Genomic DNA, 20,819 nt, shown 5'->3' on the forward strand with positions numbered 1-20,819 from the left:
GTTGCTTCTCTGTCTTGGATCGGCGACAAAAAAAAAAAAAAGCATCACCAAAGAATCGCGCGCTACTTTCTTCCGGCTTGAATCAATGACTATAAATCGCTAGTATTATATGCACGATATATAATAATAATAATAACAAAGTAATAATAATTGTAATAATAATAATATTAATAATAATAATAATAATAATAATAATGGTGATATGATTATGGTAATAATAATAATAATAATAGTAGTAATAGTAGTAGTAATAGTAGTAGTAGTAGTATGTATACGACGGCATCGGTAAACTCGCAGATAAAAAGCGGAGGGCAGTATTAACACCTACTTGGTAAGACGACGGTCGACAAAAAAGTACGTTTGATGCAGAAGAAGGGTTGAGAAATCAAGAGTGAGAAGGAAAAGAAAAAAAAAAAAGGAAAAGAAAAGGACGTGTATACATATATGTACATACATACGAACATGTGTACGTGTCGATATACATATGTATATACACTCGTTTTCCGTATATACATATATACAGAAGGGAAACAAAAATTCGGATGAGAAGAGAGAGAGAGAGACAGAAAAACGATAGAAATAGAGACAGAGATAGAAAGATTGGGGAAGGGGGAGGGAGATAGATAGATAGATTGATAGAGAGAGAAAGAGAGAACAAACATCTACCGCTAAAAACGTTTATGAGTTTCATCAAGTACTTGTTTCATAGGGTTTTGTACACTAAAGAAAATGAGGTACATAGGTTTATATACATACACATATGTGATATATGTGTACACTGTTATCTATATAGATTCGATACGTATGTTCGTATATATATAAACAATATGTACGTATTACACGTTGACTGACAAAGCGACACAGCTAGAAGCTTTGTGTTTGGCTACGAAGTAAAAAAAGAAAAGAAAAAAAGGATATATATACACAATCCAAAAAAGAATGTGTGTTTTGTGAGAGGTAAAAAAAGAGAGAGGGAGAAGGCGAGAATATACATACGTATGCGTCTAATTGAGATGCATACATATACACACGAGATACACGTCTACGCTTCGAGTACTTTACTGCTGTGTGTATAGAAAGAGAGAGAGAGAGAGAGAAGAGACTGTCGAGAAATAGGGAGAGATATAGAGAAAGAGAGTAAAAGAAGCGCGAAGAAGGGGTCGTTGAAAAGTAAGTACAGAGGCCGAGAAGAAGGGCAAAGTCGAAGGTGGAAAAGAGTCGTAGACACACAAAGGGGGACGAAGAAACAAAACAGGTCGTTATATAAAAACGAGTCAAACTTGGATCCTCCCGCGCATGATGCTCTGTACAGACTTTCGATTCGATAAACAGCGTTCTCCGATATCGAATATTCTGTGTTACTGACAGCAGCAGTAGCAGCAATAGCAGCACCAGCAATTGAACGTGTTAGTGAAACAAGTCGAGTGTCATTGTCGCATTAGTAAGTATAATTGTAATTAGTGGGCAGTGTCGGTTTTCCAGTTGCCCGTGCAAAAGTGCAGGGAAATCGATCGTATCGAGTACACGTTATTACCGAGCTTTATAATCTCTTTAAAAAAATATATATACATTAATGACAGTCGTGTTTCCCAATACTTTTGCACTCGAGCAGTTGCAAAGAAAAGTCAACGTGTTCGTATTAGTAGTGTTTAGTGGTGTGATACTAGTAATCGTATAGTAACGGTAGTAATATACATACATATATAGTAATAGTACCAAGTAGTAGTAATAGTAATAGTAGTAATAGTAGTATTTTGTATAGTACGACTGTACAGTGGTAGTTGGCTGTCGCTTTTCATCGTCAACCGCGAAATTATCGTTCGACACTTCCGCTACAAATATATATATATATATGTTCTAGCCCGAATTAAAAAAGCAAATCTACCGCTACTTTCTCCTTTACGGAAAAAAACTTCACCGGAGCAGGGAGTTGCGTGTATAATTTTAAAAGTTTTCTTTTCTTTTATGGCAGTGTATACATACGTGTATATACATATACATATAATATATATAACATATATATATATATATATATATACATATATATATATCTATATATACATATACACGACGTAGTAATAGGTGGAGAGAAAGAGAAACAAAAGAGAAGAGAAAAAAAAAAGAAAAAGAAAAAGAAAGAAAGAAAGAAAGAAAGAAAGAAAGAGAACGTCTGCTGCGTCGAATGCGGGAAACTTTGGTGTCGAGTCGATTAGCCAAGAACAGGGTCAACTCGCGAACGAATCTCAAAAGACAAACCCCCGACGGAGATACGTGTACGTATATATATCTGGCTTGACGTACGTACACAGGGTGGAAGCGTGCGAGGCGGAGGTGCACGATCGATCGGAAACACGATTGAGGGTGTTTCTTCGCGCTTCATGGTACACAGAATCGCCTCTATTAAAAGAATGCCTTCCTACGACCCGTGTGTAACGAATAAACAGATCGGTGAAAAAATAGAAAGGGCAAAAAACTGAAAAGGAAAGATGGACGGTTTGTGTATCGCGGGCAGGTCGATCGATGGGCTTGGTTAATTTGCTTTCGGTCTCTCTTCGGCCGTGACTAGCCGACGAGGCCTGTGGCGACACGTACACACACAAGTCGTGACGCTTAGACCAGCGGTGTCGTTCGTGCCTGGGTTAACGGAGGATATACATACATATATCCCTTCGATGCGTATCGATCGGCGAACGCGGGAACGCAAAATCAAGAAATAAAAGTCGGGGGAGGATGAACGTAAAACAGAAAGGGAAACAAAAAAAAAAAAAAAAAACAGAGACGCGTAGAGATGTGTAGAACGAATCTCTCTCTGCGGGAAAGAAAAAAAGGTCAGGAGGTCGCGAGAGTGTTCTCGAGATAAGCGACCGGTGGCGAAGTGTCTATCGATTTTCAGAGTACGGAGAGTTGCAGAAGAGTTGTGTCGGGGGAAAGCGGAGTTGTCGAACACGTTGGACGATAAAAAAAAAAAAGGGGGAGATGGAACAGGGACGAGAAATATAGAGAAAAGAGAAAAGGGGAGAGGTAGATAGGATTCGCGACCGATCGGATAACGGAGGACAAGTTAGGTGAAACGTGTCAAACGCCCAAAAGGGTCAAACGCGCGGTATTCTGTATTCCCCCCGTGATCTTCCGTGCGAGCAATGTGTAAGAGAGAGAGAGAGAGAGAGAGAGAGAGAGAAAGAGAGAGAGAAAAAGAAAGAGAGAGAGATTTTCGCCACAAGAAACGGAGATCGAGGAACGCGGAGGGGAAGAACAAGGAGAGAGGAAAGTTCCATTTTGTGTTGAGGTCGCAGGGTGTGGCACGAGACACAGTTCAATTATGTATGTAATCTGTGAGAAAAAGCCGGGGTTCCTTCTTGTTGTTTTACTTATATGGCTAAAAAGCGATTCACTCACCTCCCTGGTCATCGAGTGCGACCAGAGTACGGATGCCAGCCTCCTTGCTCTACGACAGACAGAGGCAGCACAACACAGACAACCACCACCAGTGTTAGAGAGTTGTTTTCTTTTTTTTTTCTTTTTTTTTTTTTTTTTTTTTTTTTTTTTTTTTTAGTAGTAAGTATATAGTATAGTAATATTAGTAGTATATTAGTAGTAGTATATAGTATTACGGTAGGTAGAAAAAACGGAGGGTGTAAACGGAAGTCGATGGAGAGAAGTGGGCAAAGCATGTTAAGGTATATATATATATATATATATATATCTTTTGACAAAACGGTGCTAGATCTATTACTAGATCTATGACCGGGTCGGGCTAAGTACTCGCGAAAACGACAGAAATGTCGATTATTATTTGTATTAATAGTTTCTCGTTCGTTCGTTTTCTTTTTTAAGGTTTATCAGTTTTTGTTCTCGATGGATCTAGATCCGACGCCTCTTTTAGTATCTGTGGATTTGTTCAAACCTTTAACGCGCTCACGATACAACTGACTGCAATAATATATATATATATATATATATATTATGCATAGACAGGTGGACACGTACTACGAAACGTTTACGAACTGACACTAGATAAAGAGACACGTTATCGGTATTGCTATTTTATCGTTTCTCGGCTCGAAAACGAGTTATATAGTATATATATATTTCTCGATCTCTAGATTAGGCTTGTCGCTTGTTGTTGCTGTTGTTGTTCTTGATGTTGTTATCGATCATGACGATGTTGTTGTTGTTGTAGTTGTTGTTGTTCCTGTTGCTCTGTAACTGTCGTCGCCGTTGTTGTAGGTTTATTTATATTTACTTTATATTGCTTTTATATATTATTGTTATTATTATTTGTCAGGTCTTCCTTCTGGCTAATCGAGGTATCGAGTTTACAAGCTCGTGAAGGCTCGCACTGATTTTGATTCGTTTCTCTGTATTGTTATATTATCGTTACTTTCGTTTTTATTTTTTTTTTTTCTAATGTCTTTGCGTACGTATAATACTCATTTTGTTCTGTTTTCAGTAGCGCGTGACGAGTTAAAAAGAACCGCTCTTTTTTTTTTTTTTTTTTTTTTCATTTTTGAGGAGGAAATCTCTCGTTCTCTTCCCGGTCGCCGGTCGTTTCTCCGTTCTTCCTCTGTTCACTGAACGAAAGGAAGAAGAGAGAATCTCCTCGCGGAAAAGAGAGCTCGAGAAAGAGAAAAAGAAAGAGAAAGAGAGAGAGATATATATAGACAGACAGATAGAAAAAAAGAGAAAAAAAGATAGAAATAGAGAAGATACTATTTGAAGAGTCTCTAGGAGTTTGAATATTCACCAATGAAAAAAAAAAAATATATATATATAGTGTATGTAAAGTACCGCAAAATACAGAGAGAGAACGATACACAATACATAGTATTTCTTTTCTTTCTTTTTTTTTTTTTTTTAATGGAAAGACAAAGTAAATCGAAAATGCGCAATACGAAAAAACGAAAGATATCTCGGTCGCGCTTTGAGTCGCGAGGGATGTCAATTACTTTTTCAAAGATAAACGAAGAGAATGGAGAGAGATATGAAATTTGTCGATTCCCTTGGTATCGAGGAATCCTCTCGTATCAACACGAGAGAGATCTCGGGACTCAAACGGGACGAAAGATACTTAAATAAATACAAAGTAGAACACACGCACACAGAGAGACAGAAAGAGAGAGAGAGAGAGAGAGAAAAAGGAATGGAAAGGAGAGCATGAAGAGAGCGGTGAATGACCAAATGAGAGAGAAAAGAAAGAGAGAGACAGAGAGAGAGAGAGAGAGAGCAAAGAAAAGGAGCCGAGCTTTTCAACTGGGGTAAACCCAACGAGGGAGGAAAACGTAGTCGACTTTCTTTTTTTCTTTTTTCCCCCTTTTCTTTTAGCAAACGACGCTTATCTTTTTTCTTCCCCCCCCCCCCCCTCTTGCAATTCGAAACTCTGAGCTCGGTAGATCTAACATAATCCCAAACGCATATATTCGTCCCTTCGTGGTCTCTCGTTTCAGCCAAACGAACGAGCCCTAATTCAAATGAATCACGGAGAAGAGACTAGACCCTCGAAAGGAACGAAAACCAAAAAAAAAAAAAAAAAATGTGTCAGACCCGTGAGACTGCAAGGGAAACTCGTGCTACAAAATTATCATCCATCAATGCTTGACGCGTAGCCCGCGGAACTAATTAAGGGCTTTGGGCTTTTTTCCTTTCGAACCTTTTCCTTTTTTCATTCTCCTTTATTTATAGTCGGTCACGAGAACGGAAACAAAACAAGTTCTTTGCTCCTTTCCTCGTTCAGCTTGAAAGAGAAAGCGTGCGCATTCATCCACGTAGGAAATGTGCATGAAACAAAAAAAGTCTCAGAAAAAAGAGAAAGGAAATCAAAACGAGATAGAGCGAGCCGTTTGAATTTCCAAGTTTCGATTCTTCTTCTTCTTTTTTTTTTTTTTTCCTTCCTTTTCGAGTATTTACCGGATAGTCAATTTATTCGCATTCCTTGCAAACAACTTTTCGTCGCTTGAATGAGCATTCACTGTGAGTATTATTCACCGTCGCATCGTTACGCTTTTTTTCTTTTATTTTTTTTTCTCGGGTAAATACTCTCTTGATCGAACATCAGGTGCATATAAAGAAAGAGTTAACGAGAAGTGGAGGAATTTGATCGGTCGTATAATGGTGGTGGTGGTGGTGGTGGTGGTCGTAGTGGTAGTGGTAGTGGTGGTGGTGGTGGTGGTGGTGGCGGTGGATGATGCATGGACATGTGAATGGCATCTTTTCTACACGGTGACACGAAACGAACGGCAGACAAGACGAGAACGATCGGCTAGAGTTCGCGGCTGAAAGCAAACCAAACGAAAGAACGAAAGAAACGAGGAGAACAAGGGTATGGCATGGGAGGAGATTCGCGCGGCGAATCTGATGACACTGAGCAAACAGCAAAGAAGCTTCCACGCGAGTATATCGATCGAGTAGACAGAACCGCGGTCTCGATCGTCGACGAGTCGTCTGTCTGTTCGCCTGCGAATCCCTCGCATGCGAGCCGTGTTTCTGTGAGTGGTGAGTAGAATGTGGTTGTGCGCAAGTGAGTAAATGTGGTTGAGAGAGAGAGAGAGAGAGAGAGAGAGAGAGAGAGAGAGATCAACGGAGTATCGATAGAATGATATCGAGCCAGAAAAGTGACAGCACGATGCATCGATAGTCGAGAGAGAGAGAGAGAGAGAGAGAGAGAATGAAGAGTGTTGTTGCGGAGGACAGGCACAAACACACACAGGCAGCCAGACAGCCAAGGCAAAGATACGCGGCAAAGTTCGCGAAGACGTTCGCCAATTTTGCGAGAATCCCGTCCGAAATCGATAGTTTTCTTTCACCGTGAGTGGTAATTTCCAACGAGTCACTCGGTCGTGACAACCTTTGCGCACGCGATCGATGCTACCGATCGCGTGTCCCCGATTAAACTTTGCTTCGGGAACTCTGCGAGCGAGTAAGGCAGCGAGAATTTCTCCCAGAATACGAAGATACACCGGCGACGAGGAGGAGGAGGAGGAGGAGGAGGAGGAGAGAAGCAGTCGATCAAGCCGAGGTTGAGTTAATTTGCTTGAGATCGATCGAACGATCCAATATTGATGGAACGATCGACATTAATAGTAGGTCATCGAGGTAATAGCGTGTCTTGCACGAAAATGCTGACTGTCTCCGGTGTAAATTTCGTATCGCGATGGGCAGGCAGGCGGGCGATCGAGCAAGCGAGTGTTGTAGTTTCTTGTCGAATTTTAAGCAAGCGAGCAACACACGTGGCCACACACCGCACACGTGAGAATACACATACATACACAGCCAGCAACACGGACAATATCGATAAATTTGCCCGGTTCAGCCAGCAAACACGGATTACATTGGTAGCAGCGATTACACACAGATTGCCGGTAGGTTATGCGCGCTCGTTTCTCGACTCGCAGACAGAGAGAAAGAGAGAGAGAGAGAGAGAGAAAAAGAGAAAAAAAATAGAGAAAAAATCGAGAGAACGATCCTTCCTTCTTTCGTCGAGATCAGAGCTGTTGTTTCACTGTCGTTTACCTGTCTCGGCCGGCCTCTAACAGACAATCGCTTGACAAACTATGAAGGGAGGAGAGAATCATGGCGTTTTCCCTAGAGGCTCTTTCACGCTCCAGTCGAGGGGCGAGCCCTTTTGTTCTCGATTCCACGATCGATTCTTGTGTTTTTTTTTTTTTCCCCTTTAATAATAGGTATACGGTAGGCACGGCTTGAATTAATTCTTCCACAAAGGTTCTTCCGATAAAAATTTGTTTTAAAGTTAAATAACTCGGAAGTTTGTTCGTTCGTAGCAGAAATGATATGAAAGAACGCCTCGAGCATTGACGATCGTCGAATCGATGTTCTCTCGAATGTGATTCGCAATAGGGGCAGGGGAAGAAAAACGGTTGCACGGTTTTCTGCACGCGGGTTGCATGGAAACAGAGAGGCAAAGAGAAACAAGAGAGGAGTAAAAGGGAGACGGAAGCAACTGAAAGAGGATTGTGCACGTACATACAAGAGGATCGTTATGTTCTTCCGATATCTTCTTCGTGTTTCGAACGTTAAACGAACACATTCTTCTCGACCGTTTCCAACGACTAAAAGTCTAAATGGAATGGCTAGAAGTCTCGGTGCGAAGAAAATTCCTTCGTCCTCTCTCGTCGAGAATGGCCGAGAGATCGAGAAGAATTCGAAAGAAAATAGAAAGAAAAAAAGAAAAGGGGGAGGGAAGAGGTTCTGGGAAGAATAGAAAAAGACAGAAAAAAAAAAGATACGTAGAGAGTGGGAGACACGCAGAGAAGCCCTACATTACCCTCTGTCTTAATCGCTAACGACCGTAATCATCTCGGAAACGTTCTACGCAACGTATATATATATATATATATATATATATACGAAACGCCATGTTTGCGTATAATACGCGATGTACACGACACGAGAGAAATTGTTGAAACGATACCACGCGCAATCATCCATGTTCCTTCGTTCCTTCTAAATTTCGTTTCGTTCTCACAAAGCGTTCTCTGTTTTCCTCTTTGTGTCCTTTCCAAAAAGACCCAGTGCGTGCGCTGGAATTCACCAGTTGCTGAAAAAAGATATCCTCCACCACTGGTAGTAACATTAAGAGGTATTTTTTTTCTTTCGTCTTTTTTTTTTTTTCTTTTTTGTCGTTTAACTTTTCTCCGTTCGTCCTAATTTTTGCGTTTGTAGCAAAAAAAAAAAAAAAAAAAAATATGGCGGCAACTGCCACCGCCGTTCAGGTTCGTACATTCGAAGCCTCTCGAGAGCTCGAAGCCCGAATATCTCGAACGACTTTGACTGACATTGACAGCCACTTCATATATATGTTTTATATATAAATATAGGTACCTATATATGGATGTAGGTACGGATAGCATTTTTTTTTTTATTTTTTTTATTTGCAATGGCATCCCGCGTGTTGAAGTATGTACGTACACTAAATAGTTGTTGACGTCTCCAGTGCTCGAAATGCGACACGTGCTAATTAGTGCAGCCACAGAATAAGTAGCGAAAGAAACTGGAATGGAGCGACGCAACAACCTTTCACACCCGTCGCATCGTCAACTCTTTATTAATCGAATTTTACAGGGAGAACTTAGCGTTCCGACTCAGCGGATTAAAAGAGAATATTTTTACAATTACGTACGATTCAAAAAGATATATATATATATATATATATATATATATATATATATATATATACACACAGGCTATATTTCGAGAAAAAGGTACTTCTTTAAATAGAAGGAAAAAAAAGAGAAAAAAAAAAAGATGGTCACGCCGAACAGAGAATGGACTGACGTCCGGGTTATATTAAGCGTCGATTACGTTCGCTCCTTCGACAATAAGTAACAGGTTAAACAGGAAGAGAATGAAGACATCGGATGTACACAGTAATAGTTTCCGCACACACTTATATAGAGACGTACATACATATATTCGAGAATAGATATATATCCAAGATACGAGCATAGACAACGAATAATTATGCATGGGAAGAAAAAATGCGGAGCTAAAGAACGTAGACAGAATACACGAAGAAAAGAAATTCGCGCACGAATGCACGCGATGGTCTCGTCTTTTTTTTAGCTTCGATGGATTTTCATCGGCGTAACGATGATCGATCATCTTTTCGCTGGTGACACTCTCTCTCTTTACAGCTTAAACGAAGTTTAAACGTTGAAACATTTAAAAACGCGCGATGAGACGCTCGAAACCAAGGTTAACACGTGAGCGAGTCTTCTGCAGTGACGCGACATCCGTCTCGTCGCGTGCGTTCGTGCTGCGGATTACCGTCTCGGACCGCGTCGATGCGTCGTCTTACAATTCTTCCGAGTACATTCGCGACGATCCCCAAAGAAATGGGGCACGGGCATGCAAATTGGCTTGCTTGCGCCCGTGCGACAACTCTTTTTTTCTCCCCCTTCTTTTTTTTTTTTTTTTTTTCCTTTAAAGAGGAAAATGTCTCTTTATATCTTCGTCGCGAAAAAGATCCGCGTCACAAAGCCACAACATCCCGGACATGGCTGACACTTACTTCCACCGACTACATTGCCGTCGAAAAATTGATAGAGGAATGCTGCTTTGGCGCCAGAGCTGGGTCAAAAATACTATTTCAAGGTTCTTTGAACGCTGCGTAGAATTTACCCATTTTTCACCGTTACACACATCGAGAGATCTCTGCTACGTTCTGTAATTTTTCACGAAACGTCGCCTCACGTACTCTTGTATACATACGTGTATAATAATCTCAGAGTTTTCATTCGGACTCTAGCCGAAATAGTATTTTGCCCACGTCTCTCCAGCGCGTTTTTCGTTTCTTTTTTCTTTTTTTTTTTTTTTTTTTTTTNTTTTTTAATTTTTTCTGTTATTCCTTTCTGACTTTGTTCCTTCAACTGCACACCGTCAAGTTTACCCGGGATTGGATTGATCGTGATTGATCGCCCATCATCTTTGCCGCGACACAACGCGCAACGATTCTTACCAGCGACAAATTAGACCTCTATAACTCTATGACAATAGAAACAATCTGGGAGTAAAAACTCCAGGAGTAAATCGCTATAAGTAACGAGGATCGAGGATTAGTACCGAGGATGATCGAGGATGAAGGTTAATGCGTATAAATAGAAGAGAATAGTTTCATAAGGATGAGACGAACTCACCTCCTCGCATAGTGCCAGCATACGCCTCGTACTTTCCAGGGACTGAAACAAAACGGGTCACGTGGGTTGAGCAACGCGTTGTAACGTCCACGCACGAATTACAAAAACGAAAACAGAATTACAGAAATTAGTAAAAAATTAACGAATTAATAAATATTCGAGCTAACGACGGACCTCCTAGGAAATGAATCAATAAAAACAAAAAACAAAAAATTATAAAACGTAGGAAGTTACAGAAATTTAGTTCCAACATGAGCAAACAAATTAACGAATTGATAAATATTCGAGCTAACGACGGACCTCCTAGGAAATGAATCAATAAAAACAAAAAACAAAAAATTACAAAACGTAGGAAGTTACAGAAATTAGTTCCAACACGAGCAAACAAATTAATGAGTTAATAAATATTCGAGGCAATATAGCCAATGTGTATGGAGAAGTTCCTCCTAGGAAATGAATAAATAAAAAAAAAAAAAATTTAACGATTATGACAGACGTTTTGGAAAAGTATCGAGCAGATGCACGTACCTCATCTGTAGTTTGATCTGCCTTCAACTGTAATTCCTGCAATTCGGTGCGAGGTGGTCCCTCCACCGTGCCCGGTGCTGATGTCGGTGCAGGCATCTTGTCGGGTGCCTGGCGATTAGCTTTCTTCTACGATCGCGTTTCCTCTTCGCTTCCTGTGCAAGCCCGCGCAGCTCCTTGTTTGGAGTAGCTCGAACGAGGTTCTGCAACGTCAAGGGATAAACAGACAGATTAAACGACCGAATTTTCATAAGTGTTCCTCACCCCCCCCAATTCGTAATTCGGTTGCACGGGGAATATGGCCTTGGAGTTACCTACTGACTTGATGAAATCCAGGCGACTGCGGAATATCAATAACGGTGATTAAAGTCAATTTCTACTGGGACGATTAACAATTGCTTTTAGGTTCACGTGGCGCGTACGTGCTGGACCGAGAAACACAAATACCCAGCAGATACGTACGTACGGGTGAAACGTTTTTCAGGGAGGGCGGCAGGAGAACAGAATAAACGAGAGAGTCACGTACGACGTACTTTCGCAAAACGAGGTGGAGAAACCCAGTCAGTTCGATATGTCAGACGTGTACGATAGAGCGAGCAAGAAGAAGAAGGAGAAGACCAGCGGAGGATATGCGATTCTTTCCACCCGGAGGCGTAACACCGGAATGAGTCGATTTAGCGTGCGGAGGATCTGCGATTGCGAAATTTTACGCAGATATTTGGCAAAAGCAGCCAGCCAGCCAGTCGTCGTGGATGCATGTATACGCGTTTACGTGGTGGAATTACGTGTGTGCCGGTGCTCCTATGAAAATCAATACCACCGACGACCGACCGACCGACCGACCAACCGACCCACCGACCGAATCGCGCGCAGACGCACACGACCGCGCCTTCTCCTCGTCCGTGCTCCGTGTGCTTCCTGCTTCTCCGACCCTCGCCCCTCCAGCAGCCAACCCCTTCAGCGAGCTCTCCTCCGCGCACACCTACTATCTATGTATGTACCTGCACCGACCACCCACCACTTCTTCAATCCAAAGCAGCAGCACCACCACCACCACCACCACCACCACCACGAGAACCGATCAGCTGGGATCAACGATATACATATGCGTAGTATGTAGATTGCACCGAAGGAACGTCGAAAGCTTGTTCACCGATGCATCCACGCTTTGTTAAGCTTCGGATGATAAATAAGTCGTACGCTGTTTCGACAGTCTCCCAGGAGAGGAGATTGTAAATATAACAGACAAATAGACAGGCTCTCTCGTCGTGTGCGTTAAATTTTCGTATCGAAGCATTTGCATAATACGTCGATATCCGTTACGTTTCTTTGATGAATCTTCCTATCTCGACGAGGCGAGCGTTGCCGTAATTAGAATATTGGGTTTCCCGAGAGGTACTCGAACAACTGATGCTAAACGGCGTTGTTCGAAAATAAATCGTTCTCCGATTTATGCTATTTCAAACCGGATCACCACCATTCAGGAGGCTGGAGATTCCTATTCAGGAGGAAAAGGCAGGGTTCGAAGCGCGCGTTGCACGCTTGTTAATGATGACGTGAGAGCTTGGTAATTGGCACTTGTAAATGTAATAAATGAGAGGGAGAGAGAAGAGAATGTGAAAGGACATCTTCCGTGTCAACCTCCGGAGGGGGGAATTAATTCACGCGCGTAATAATTCAAGCCGCGTGACAAAAGTACAGAGGGGCCACCCGGTGGACAGTGAATTTCCGTATCACGAGGAGAAATTACGGCGTGATCAATTGACTGAAGCTGTCCTTGCCCTCGAGACGAAGTTGGCTCGTTTCCAGGGCGAAAGGTAGCGGCGTCGCTTCTCCCTGGTCACGGGTGCACCTCGCCAAGATCACGGGCGACCAGTCAGACCTGGAGGACGCCCGCTTGTATACCCTCTCAAATCGCAAACAAACAGATATTGGCGTTCGATAAAGCGAAAATGAAGAGCATTGGGAGGAAATCGCGTTTAAAAATCAATACCGACCTCCGAGGAAATGTCCCGACGAGCTACGTGCTCTCTCTCTCTCTCTCTCTCTCTCTCTCTCTCTCTCTCTCTCTCTCTCTCTCTCTTTCTCTCTTTCGGAGAGATCGTGCCAATACCAACGACGACACCCTTGAACATCCTGTTTCGGAACAGATTCTTTCATGCATGACGCGAATACGAAAACGAAACTGACTGATGTTTCAAGTACGAGATGTACACCAACTCGAACAATACTCGACTCATTATCGACATAGGTAAACAACGAAAACTTTAAATCATTTAAAATGATCGAACTGAAAGAACTGTGGTGGAAAATCTCGAGGCAACGGTGAAAACAATGTCTCGTGGTTGCGATTCGTTGCAACTGATGTCGTAACCTTCGATCCCCCCCCAGGACGTGCGAAGGAGGTGACTTTTCGTGCCTTCAGCCGCGGAAAATTCGCACAATGGGATCTCACGATCGCATGGAAGAATGTAAACAGGTATAGATGCGTTTTGCAGGGTATGATTGTACAGCGCAACGTGCCGGATACCGGCAAGATGATAATGCGGCCATGTCGTGACGCGGTACTTCAATCTGCAGATATATATATATATATATATATATATATATATATATATACATAATACAAATTGCAATGAGTGTCTTCCGATTTAGAGTGACTCGAGGTCCAAATCCGAAAATCATCGATAGTCAAGGTTTAGTTTAACGAAAATCACTTACAAAACATCCTAATTGACAGGATACTCTGAAGAGAAACTCGCGAGAAGACAATGGATGAATTAACTGCGAAATTTGAATTTTCGCACAGATATACAAAATACCCTCGTTCGATACACCTACTCAAGTCATTGTAATGTTAAAGTTCGAGTTACGTGGATGGGTGCTTCAACTTTTTCCTCCCCCGAATTTCGTATAAAATCCAATATATACGGGGGACGTTTGACGTTCTGAAATTTTAATCGAAGATCAAGAGAGCTCTAAATAGAGGTGGCGATCGCGATGGGTAACAAAAGTGACGATACTTTTATTCTTATTATAAAGCATGCATCATTTCAATTACGCAGTCTGCCTTAAGTCGAGAGGAACAAGAATAAAATACAAATATTCTGACGTCATACGTGCTCTCTCGTCCTTTCTGCACACACACGCTGACGTGTGTCTGTGTGCGAGCGCGCGCCAGCGCCCTCTTATCATATACACACATACTCGGGTGTTTTTCATCAATGACGCTCAGCTGTTAACGCCGGCAGAAAAAGTGTCAGAGGTGCTCGCTAGCACAGAAATGCTCGTTACTTCTCCGTGAATTTCAATTTTCACGGTTGAACTGAACGACGGAGAAAAAAATATATTTACAAAGTTTCACGTACGCATTAAGTAGACCGCGCCATACGTATGACATTAAGAAATCAATAAATAAAATAGCCTGTTCGAAACAGTAGTGCGTTAACGCGACGTTATCTGTCCTTCTTGAAACAAATGTAGAAATTACAATGAAACGAATGTCAAGCTTTTCCTCGAACAAACCTGCTTTTATATCATCAGACGCATTCCTCGAAACGTTAGAGCCAACAAGAGCGTTTGAGATCATTTGCAACGTACGATTCAAGTATCAGCTTCTTATTTTATATATGGAACTTTATAGAGAACTAATTAACAGAATTAACAAAATTGCTTCTAATAATAAGTGAATATTTAATAACGCGTATCTGACGTTTCATTTTGTTCTTACAAGAAACTCAAAATCATTCAAAATTCTGTCATCCGTGCGATAAACACGAATGATTTAAAGTCATTGTTTCCAATGACGACTGCGAGTCCTTGTGTTGCTATGAAAATTTCTAGGTTGAACATCAATATTTATAGAGTTTGAATATCACCTGAATGATACACGTTTGTGAAAAAGATGCAAGACAACAATTATTATAGTACGAATGTTCCAAGTTCTATCAGTATCGATGTAACGAAAGATACAAAAAAAAAAAAAATATCCAGAGTATCGCCGGTCTAACTATTATTACTAACCGTAACTTGTCAATAAAGTTGTCTTCGATGGGTGTTTCCGCCGGTAGTGAACTCTACAGTCGATTTGCCCGAAGAAGAATGCTCGGGGATAAAAAAAAAAAATTTCAGACTAATCACCAACACTTTTTTTGACAAAAGTGTAAAAAAAAACCAGCAGGGTCGTAAGCAAAATTCACGAGCTACGTTCTCTCCGACTGGAAGATTAGTACTCGCAATCAGCTACTGAGCAACGAGCAGTCGCAGTTTCAGAACAGCGCTTGCTTCGTGGTGGGGGTAAAATGTCGTCGACAAAGAATAGCACCAATAAGAAAACTGGATTACAAAGCTGCAAACCTTAGGCGCGGGAATATGTATTTCACGTTAAAATATATATCTTTTCCTAATATAAATTTTGCATAATGCATTATTCAATTTTTCTGATGACTAATTACACGTCTTGGCTAATGTTAACCAACATCGATCACGTGATTTTTGCAATATAAACACAGCATTCGTACAGTTTGAGAACCACTGATTCATTATGCCGAGTTTCAAATACATATAATATCGCAATAATATTAAGAAAATTTTATTTATAACAAAGCGTGATTTTCTTTTTTTTTTAATAAAACCGATTTCAAAATATTTAAATAAATTTTATAGTAATCTTATATAGTAAATAGAAATCTGTCAAAATTTATCGTTAAAATTATCCATTAACATCGAAGATTAATTGATAATTAAAAAGATTAAATTTAAAAGATTCACATCATTATATGATAAATTCTTAAAAAAAAAGAAAAAACAGCTACTCGAAAGACATTTAGTTATATACTTATAATTATATATCTGATTTTGTCGTTTCACTCAGTGCAATGTTCTCAAGAAAAAATGAAAAATAAGTGAATAAGTAATTGAGAGAAATAAAGATCGAAGTCTAACCCTAAATGCTAACTATCACTGAACGCATATGTGTATGACTAGATACACTAGACTGCAAAGTAGAACATCAAGCACGCAAAAAGAGGAAAGTCTTTAGAAAAATACAAATCAAAATTCATCGTAAAGTTTCAGTAAAACTGGTAGTAATATAAATTGGGTACTCTAGCGTAAGTTAAACGATAGAGTAAAGTAGAAAATCGATACAATTTCACTGCAATGTAGTATTTTGTTAGTTTCCACCTATATAACTGGCGTTTAAAGTAAGTTAAGGTAAATAATGTATTCGCTTACCTGCAATAATCAATGACTTGTCATACACTATGAGCAAACTATCGCGTAATTCAGTTAAGTCCTATCTTTTCAAGAACACTGCAGCAATCACTGATGATCACATCGATACAGGGAAACAGCTGCTGCTTTTTTGACAACCGGAACTTGAAAATGGTTGTTTTAAAAATGGCGCGAAATTTGAATGTAGAAATATACGACCAATTTTCAAATAACGTGGAAAATTTATCAAATATATACTCTTATATCATTATTAAAATTAACAAGAGCATTTCTAAAATATTTCATCTAATGTCTGTCTAAACTAAAATCTTGGTCGCGATAAATCGTGTGTCACAATTTTTATTTGAACTTAAGAAAACATCGAATCAAATATAATAAATGTAACAACCAAAGATATTAATCTTATCGTTTTTTTTTTACATTGATATTGTAATATATTTTTAATGCATCATGATATTTATCTTGCATTAAATGTCGTGAAGTAAAATTTTGATATAATAAATGAAATTTATGAGCTTGTACGTATATATATTGAAATATTTATATAAATTCGGGAGAAAATCAATTAAAAATACGAAATAATAAAATTTTTATATGAAATAAAATATTTTTGCGCATTTTAATCGCACGAAATTATTGTTAATATTACATCATAATGTTGTCACAAGAATTAATAGAAAATCAGTTACATATTAAATTGTAGGATTTATCTTATCTTTATTGCAATAAAAATGATTCGAAAAGCGTAATAAGTTCAAAGTCGAAGAGAAAAATACATGTTTTTTTTAAATGATTACCAGTTTTTTTTATTCTGTCATTTCTATTTATATTGACAAGTCGCGTTAATTATCGTGGTTGTTGGAACTTGTTATTTTTGCTTACATCGCACAAACCTTCGCACGAAAAGTAGAACAATTAAAATCAGACAAAAGTTTTAAAAATTGAATATTATTCCTGATTCAATAATACAAAGGAATATAAAATCTCGACTAAAGTGTCGACTGCGTCAGTTGGAGGTCAACATTGTGCAGTATATGCAATAAGATGGCAGGCTTACTGCTGTGTGTAACGCGCATTTTATTTTTATTTTTCTTTAATTCGGCCCTTGTATCTTCTGGTCTTGTGAACAAACCAGTACAAAATGTCCCGGAGGCTTTAATTCAAAGTGCCTTGAATTCTTTGAATCAGGATTCTCCGACGCATCATACATACAAGGGCGGTAACCTGATTAGCGCGCAAAAATTGGTATGTTTTCTATCAATTCTCTAAACATGAAATTTTAATTATCATTAATGATGGAAATTTAAGAATTACACGTTTACATTAATTTGGATTAAAAATATTGTTTCATTTCTCAACTTTTAGGAAGAATCTCCATATGTAATATATAGACTCACGTTTGATTTAACTCCTACTTGCAAGGAAGCATTAGAACCTTGTCCTCGAGAAGCATGTACCGTGGAGGTAAAACAACACGAATTGGGAGATATAAACGTTTTAAGAGAATCCATACAATGCATGTATTTGTATCCTCAATCTGTACAAGATGACCCACTGCAAGTACAAGAAAATTCTCAGGATCAAGATCACATTATTGAAAATTTAGGTAGACAAATTATCAATAATCAAAGTGTTGAGTTAGATCATGAAATTCAGAAGGATGGAGATCATAGTGAAAGACCGTTTATAGCAATGAGAGCTTCTAGCCCTAATTATTGTCCAGGATGTCCATATGAATTGAATCCAAATTTGCCTGGATTCGTTGTTTTTGGAGAGCAAGTAGTGAAATCAATGGATGAATTGATACAGAATGATTTCAAACACAAAGTAGTTGATATTATCAAAGTAACCCGTGCTGTTCCACCTTCATCTAATATTATACAATATCAAATTTTATTATACATAGGAGAATCTGACTGCTTGAAAAATGCAATAGAACAATCAGAATGTTCTGTACAACCAAATCTTCCTGTCAAGGTATGTTTGGTAACATTTGAAGAGCAACCTTGGCAGCAATCTAGCCGTAAAATAGTAAAGAATAATTGCACTATGGATGCTAATGAAGAAATTAAGGAGAATATTAGCTCTTATTCAACATTGAATAGCGAATCACTTGTAACATCAGGATCCAACAAAGAAAAAGTAAATTATGAAAAATTGGAAGCTCTAGAAAATTTGAAAGATATTCTTGATAATTACACTTATTCCACAACGAAAAAATTAGAAGAATCAGAGCAATCAGAAGTGACAGAACACCCTATTCTAAAAATTTCCATAAACAGAAGTGATGATGATGTTAAACCTCAAGGATTTGAAAATAAAGTAAAAGAATTTGATGAATTTCTGAAAAATTTTGATTTACCTACAACCCAAACTCAATTGAGTCCAGAAATAAACAGAGAAGAAGTCAGAGAAGAAATCATTTATCCAAAGAAGGTAGATTCTGCAAATAATAAACCGTATTTGTATAGGAACAAAAGACAAGATCTTGTAGGTGCACCTAGTAACATAAATATCAATGATCCCACAATAAAAGAGCTTGCAAATAAAGGTCTCAGCAAATTTTCAGAAAATTCTGAAGGTTCAAATGAACCTATAATAGTAGAAATTGTTGATGCCTCGCAACAAGTAGTGTCTGGAATGTTATATAAAATAAAAGTTAAATTAGGTACAAGCAATTGTCCAAAAGGTACGAAAAATGGTTGTCAACTGAAAGAAGGAACTGAAATTAAAGAATGTTTATTCAGTATATGGTCTCAGCCATGGTTAGATAAAGGATCCCCACAAATTACTATCAACTGTGATTCAAATAATCGCCAAAAACGATCTTTACGAGGCAGTCAATATAATCAAAAAATGTTAAAATTAGCTGACGAGATAAAAGATGAGGCATTATTCGAAGTTTTTATTAAGAAATTTGAAAAAACATATGATTCAGCTGATGAGAAACGAGATCGTTTTAAAATATTTAAACAAAACTTAAAAATTATTAAAGACTTACAAACATTCGAGCAAGGAACAGCTGTGTATGGCATTACAATGTTCTCAGACCTCACACCTAAAGAATTTAAAGCTCGTCATCTAGGTCTTCGTACGGAATTGAAACATGAAAATGAAATACCTCTTCGTGAAGCTGAGATACCAGATGTTCCCTTACCATCCAATTTCGATTGGCGCGATCACGGTGTAGTTACACCTATAAAAGATCAAGGCCAGTGTGGATCATGCTGGGCATTTTCCGTAACTGGAAATGTGGAAGGACAATATGCAATTAAACATAATCAATTATTATCTTTATCCGAACAAGAATTAGTAGATTGTGATACTTTAGATGAAGGATGCAATGGAGGATATATGGAAAATGCTTATAAGAGCATAGAAAGATTAGGAGGGCTCGAATTAGAATCCGATTATCCTTATGATGCTAAAAATGAAGAATGTCACTTCCTTGAGGATAAGGCTAAGGTACAAATTGTCAGTGCTGTAAATATTACATCGGATGAAAAAAAAATGGCACAGTGGCTAATCAAAAATGGTCCAATTTCTATTGCCATTAATGCCAATGCTATGCAATTTTATATTGGAGGAGTTTCACATCCATTTAATTTCTTATGCAATCCTAAAAATTTAGATCACGGAGTTTTAATTGTAGGATATGGCGTTAGCAGTACGTAAAATTTTTATATACTTTTTAAATATATTAATTTTTACACACATCATTTTTACATAACATCATTTTTCCAGAATATCCTTTGTTTCATAAAGAATTACCGTATTGGATAATAAAGAATAGTTGGGGTCCACGATGGGGCGAGCACGGTTATTACAGAGTCTACAGAGGAGATGGTACCTGTGGAGTTAACACAATGGCTTCAAGTGCTATAGTTGCATGACAAATATATCTAAGAAACTAATGCCTTTAATAATAATATCTAACTTCTCCAGAATAAAATTATATTTTTTTTTTACTAATGCAATACGAATATTAGCCGCTTGTATCTTAAAGTTTCATGTAATACGTTCCAATGATTAAACAACGTAGACATTTTGTTTCATAATTAAAATTGCAAACTCATAATAAATACTCCAAAGATATAAAGTTTTTATAATTATAATTGTTTAGTATCGTAATGTTTTCATAATAAAAAGCATGTTTGTTACAAATATTTATTTTTCTTTCTTAATATCTGACATCTCCTTATAATTTAATAATTTGCATAAGCAATCTTAATAATAGCAACTTTCGAATATCGAAAATTTATTAAACGTAATATTTAAAGATATTAATTTAATAGCAAATGAATTGAAATATCAATTCAAAATGTAAAATTTGTATTTCTCTTATTTTGACAGTTGTGAATAATTTTTTTGAAATTCTAAATTAGTGCAAGCAATACATTGTTCTTATCA

At 38.5% G+C, this 20,819-nt stretch overlaps 2 protein-coding genes across 6 annotated transcripts in view; one reads left to right on the forward strand and one right to left on the reverse strand.

The window, feature by feature from the left end:
* LOC122534370 (synaptosomal-associated protein 25) overlaps window positions 1–16,565 on the reverse strand; it is a 29,118-nt gene extending 12,553 nt beyond the window's left edge. For 2 of the 5 annotated variants that reach the window (XM_043664935.1, XM_043664933.1), the window contains exons 1-3: window positions 16,410–16,565; window positions 11,178–11,377; window positions 10,650–10,691 (exon numbers count right to left, since the gene is read on the reverse strand). In XM_043664935.1, coding sequence (XP_043520870.1) covers window positions 10,650–10,691; window positions 11,178–11,273 — 138 coding nt within the window. In that variant the 5' untranslated portion in view covers window positions 11,274–11,377; window positions 16,410–16,565. Of the gene's footprint in view, window positions 1–3,396; window positions 3,446–10,649; window positions 10,692–11,177; window positions 11,378–11,707; window positions 11,731–15,197; window positions 15,423–16,409 lie in introns of those variants that run through there. The other 3 variants (XM_043664934.1, XM_043664936.1, XM_043664937.1) reach the window with 3 other exon arrangements.
* Window positions 16,566–17,199: 634 nt separating this feature from the next.
* On the forward strand, window positions 17,200–20,575 carry LOC122534360. Its single transcript, XM_043664913.1, has 3 exons — window positions 17,200–17,654; window positions 17,775–20,076; window positions 20,154–20,575. Exons 1-3 carry the CDS (start codon window positions 17,454–17,456, stop codon window positions 20,300–20,302), a joined length of 2,652 nt encoding a protein of 883 aa, XP_043520848.1. The 5' UTR covers window positions 17,200–17,453; the 3' UTR covers window positions 20,303–20,575.
* Window positions 20,576–20,819: the final 244 nt, after the last annotated feature.

The sequence above is a fragment of the Frieseomelitta varia genome, unplaced genomic scaffold, assembly GCF_011392965.1.
Source record: "Frieseomelitta varia isolate USP_RPSP 00005682 unplaced genomic scaffold, Fvar_1.2 scaffold_588, whole genome shotgun sequence".
Taxonomy (NCBI): Eukaryota; Metazoa; Arthropoda; class Insecta; order Hymenoptera; family Apidae; genus Frieseomelitta; species Frieseomelitta varia.

Bases quoted from the DNA above. Each gene is read 5' to 3' on its own strand.
- LOC122534360 (XM_043664913.1), top strand. From the start codon at position 17,454: ATGGCAGGCTTACTGCTGTGTGTAACGCGCATTTTATTTTTATTTTTC. The intron at 17,655-17,774 runs GTATGTTTTCTA...CTCAACTTTTAG, and splicing joins TGATTAGCGCGCAAAAATTG to GAAGAATCTCCATATGTAAT. The intron at 20,077-20,153 runs GTACGTAAAATT...TCATTTTTCCAG, and splicing joins TGTAGGATATGGCGTTAGCA to AATATCCTTTGTTTCATAAA.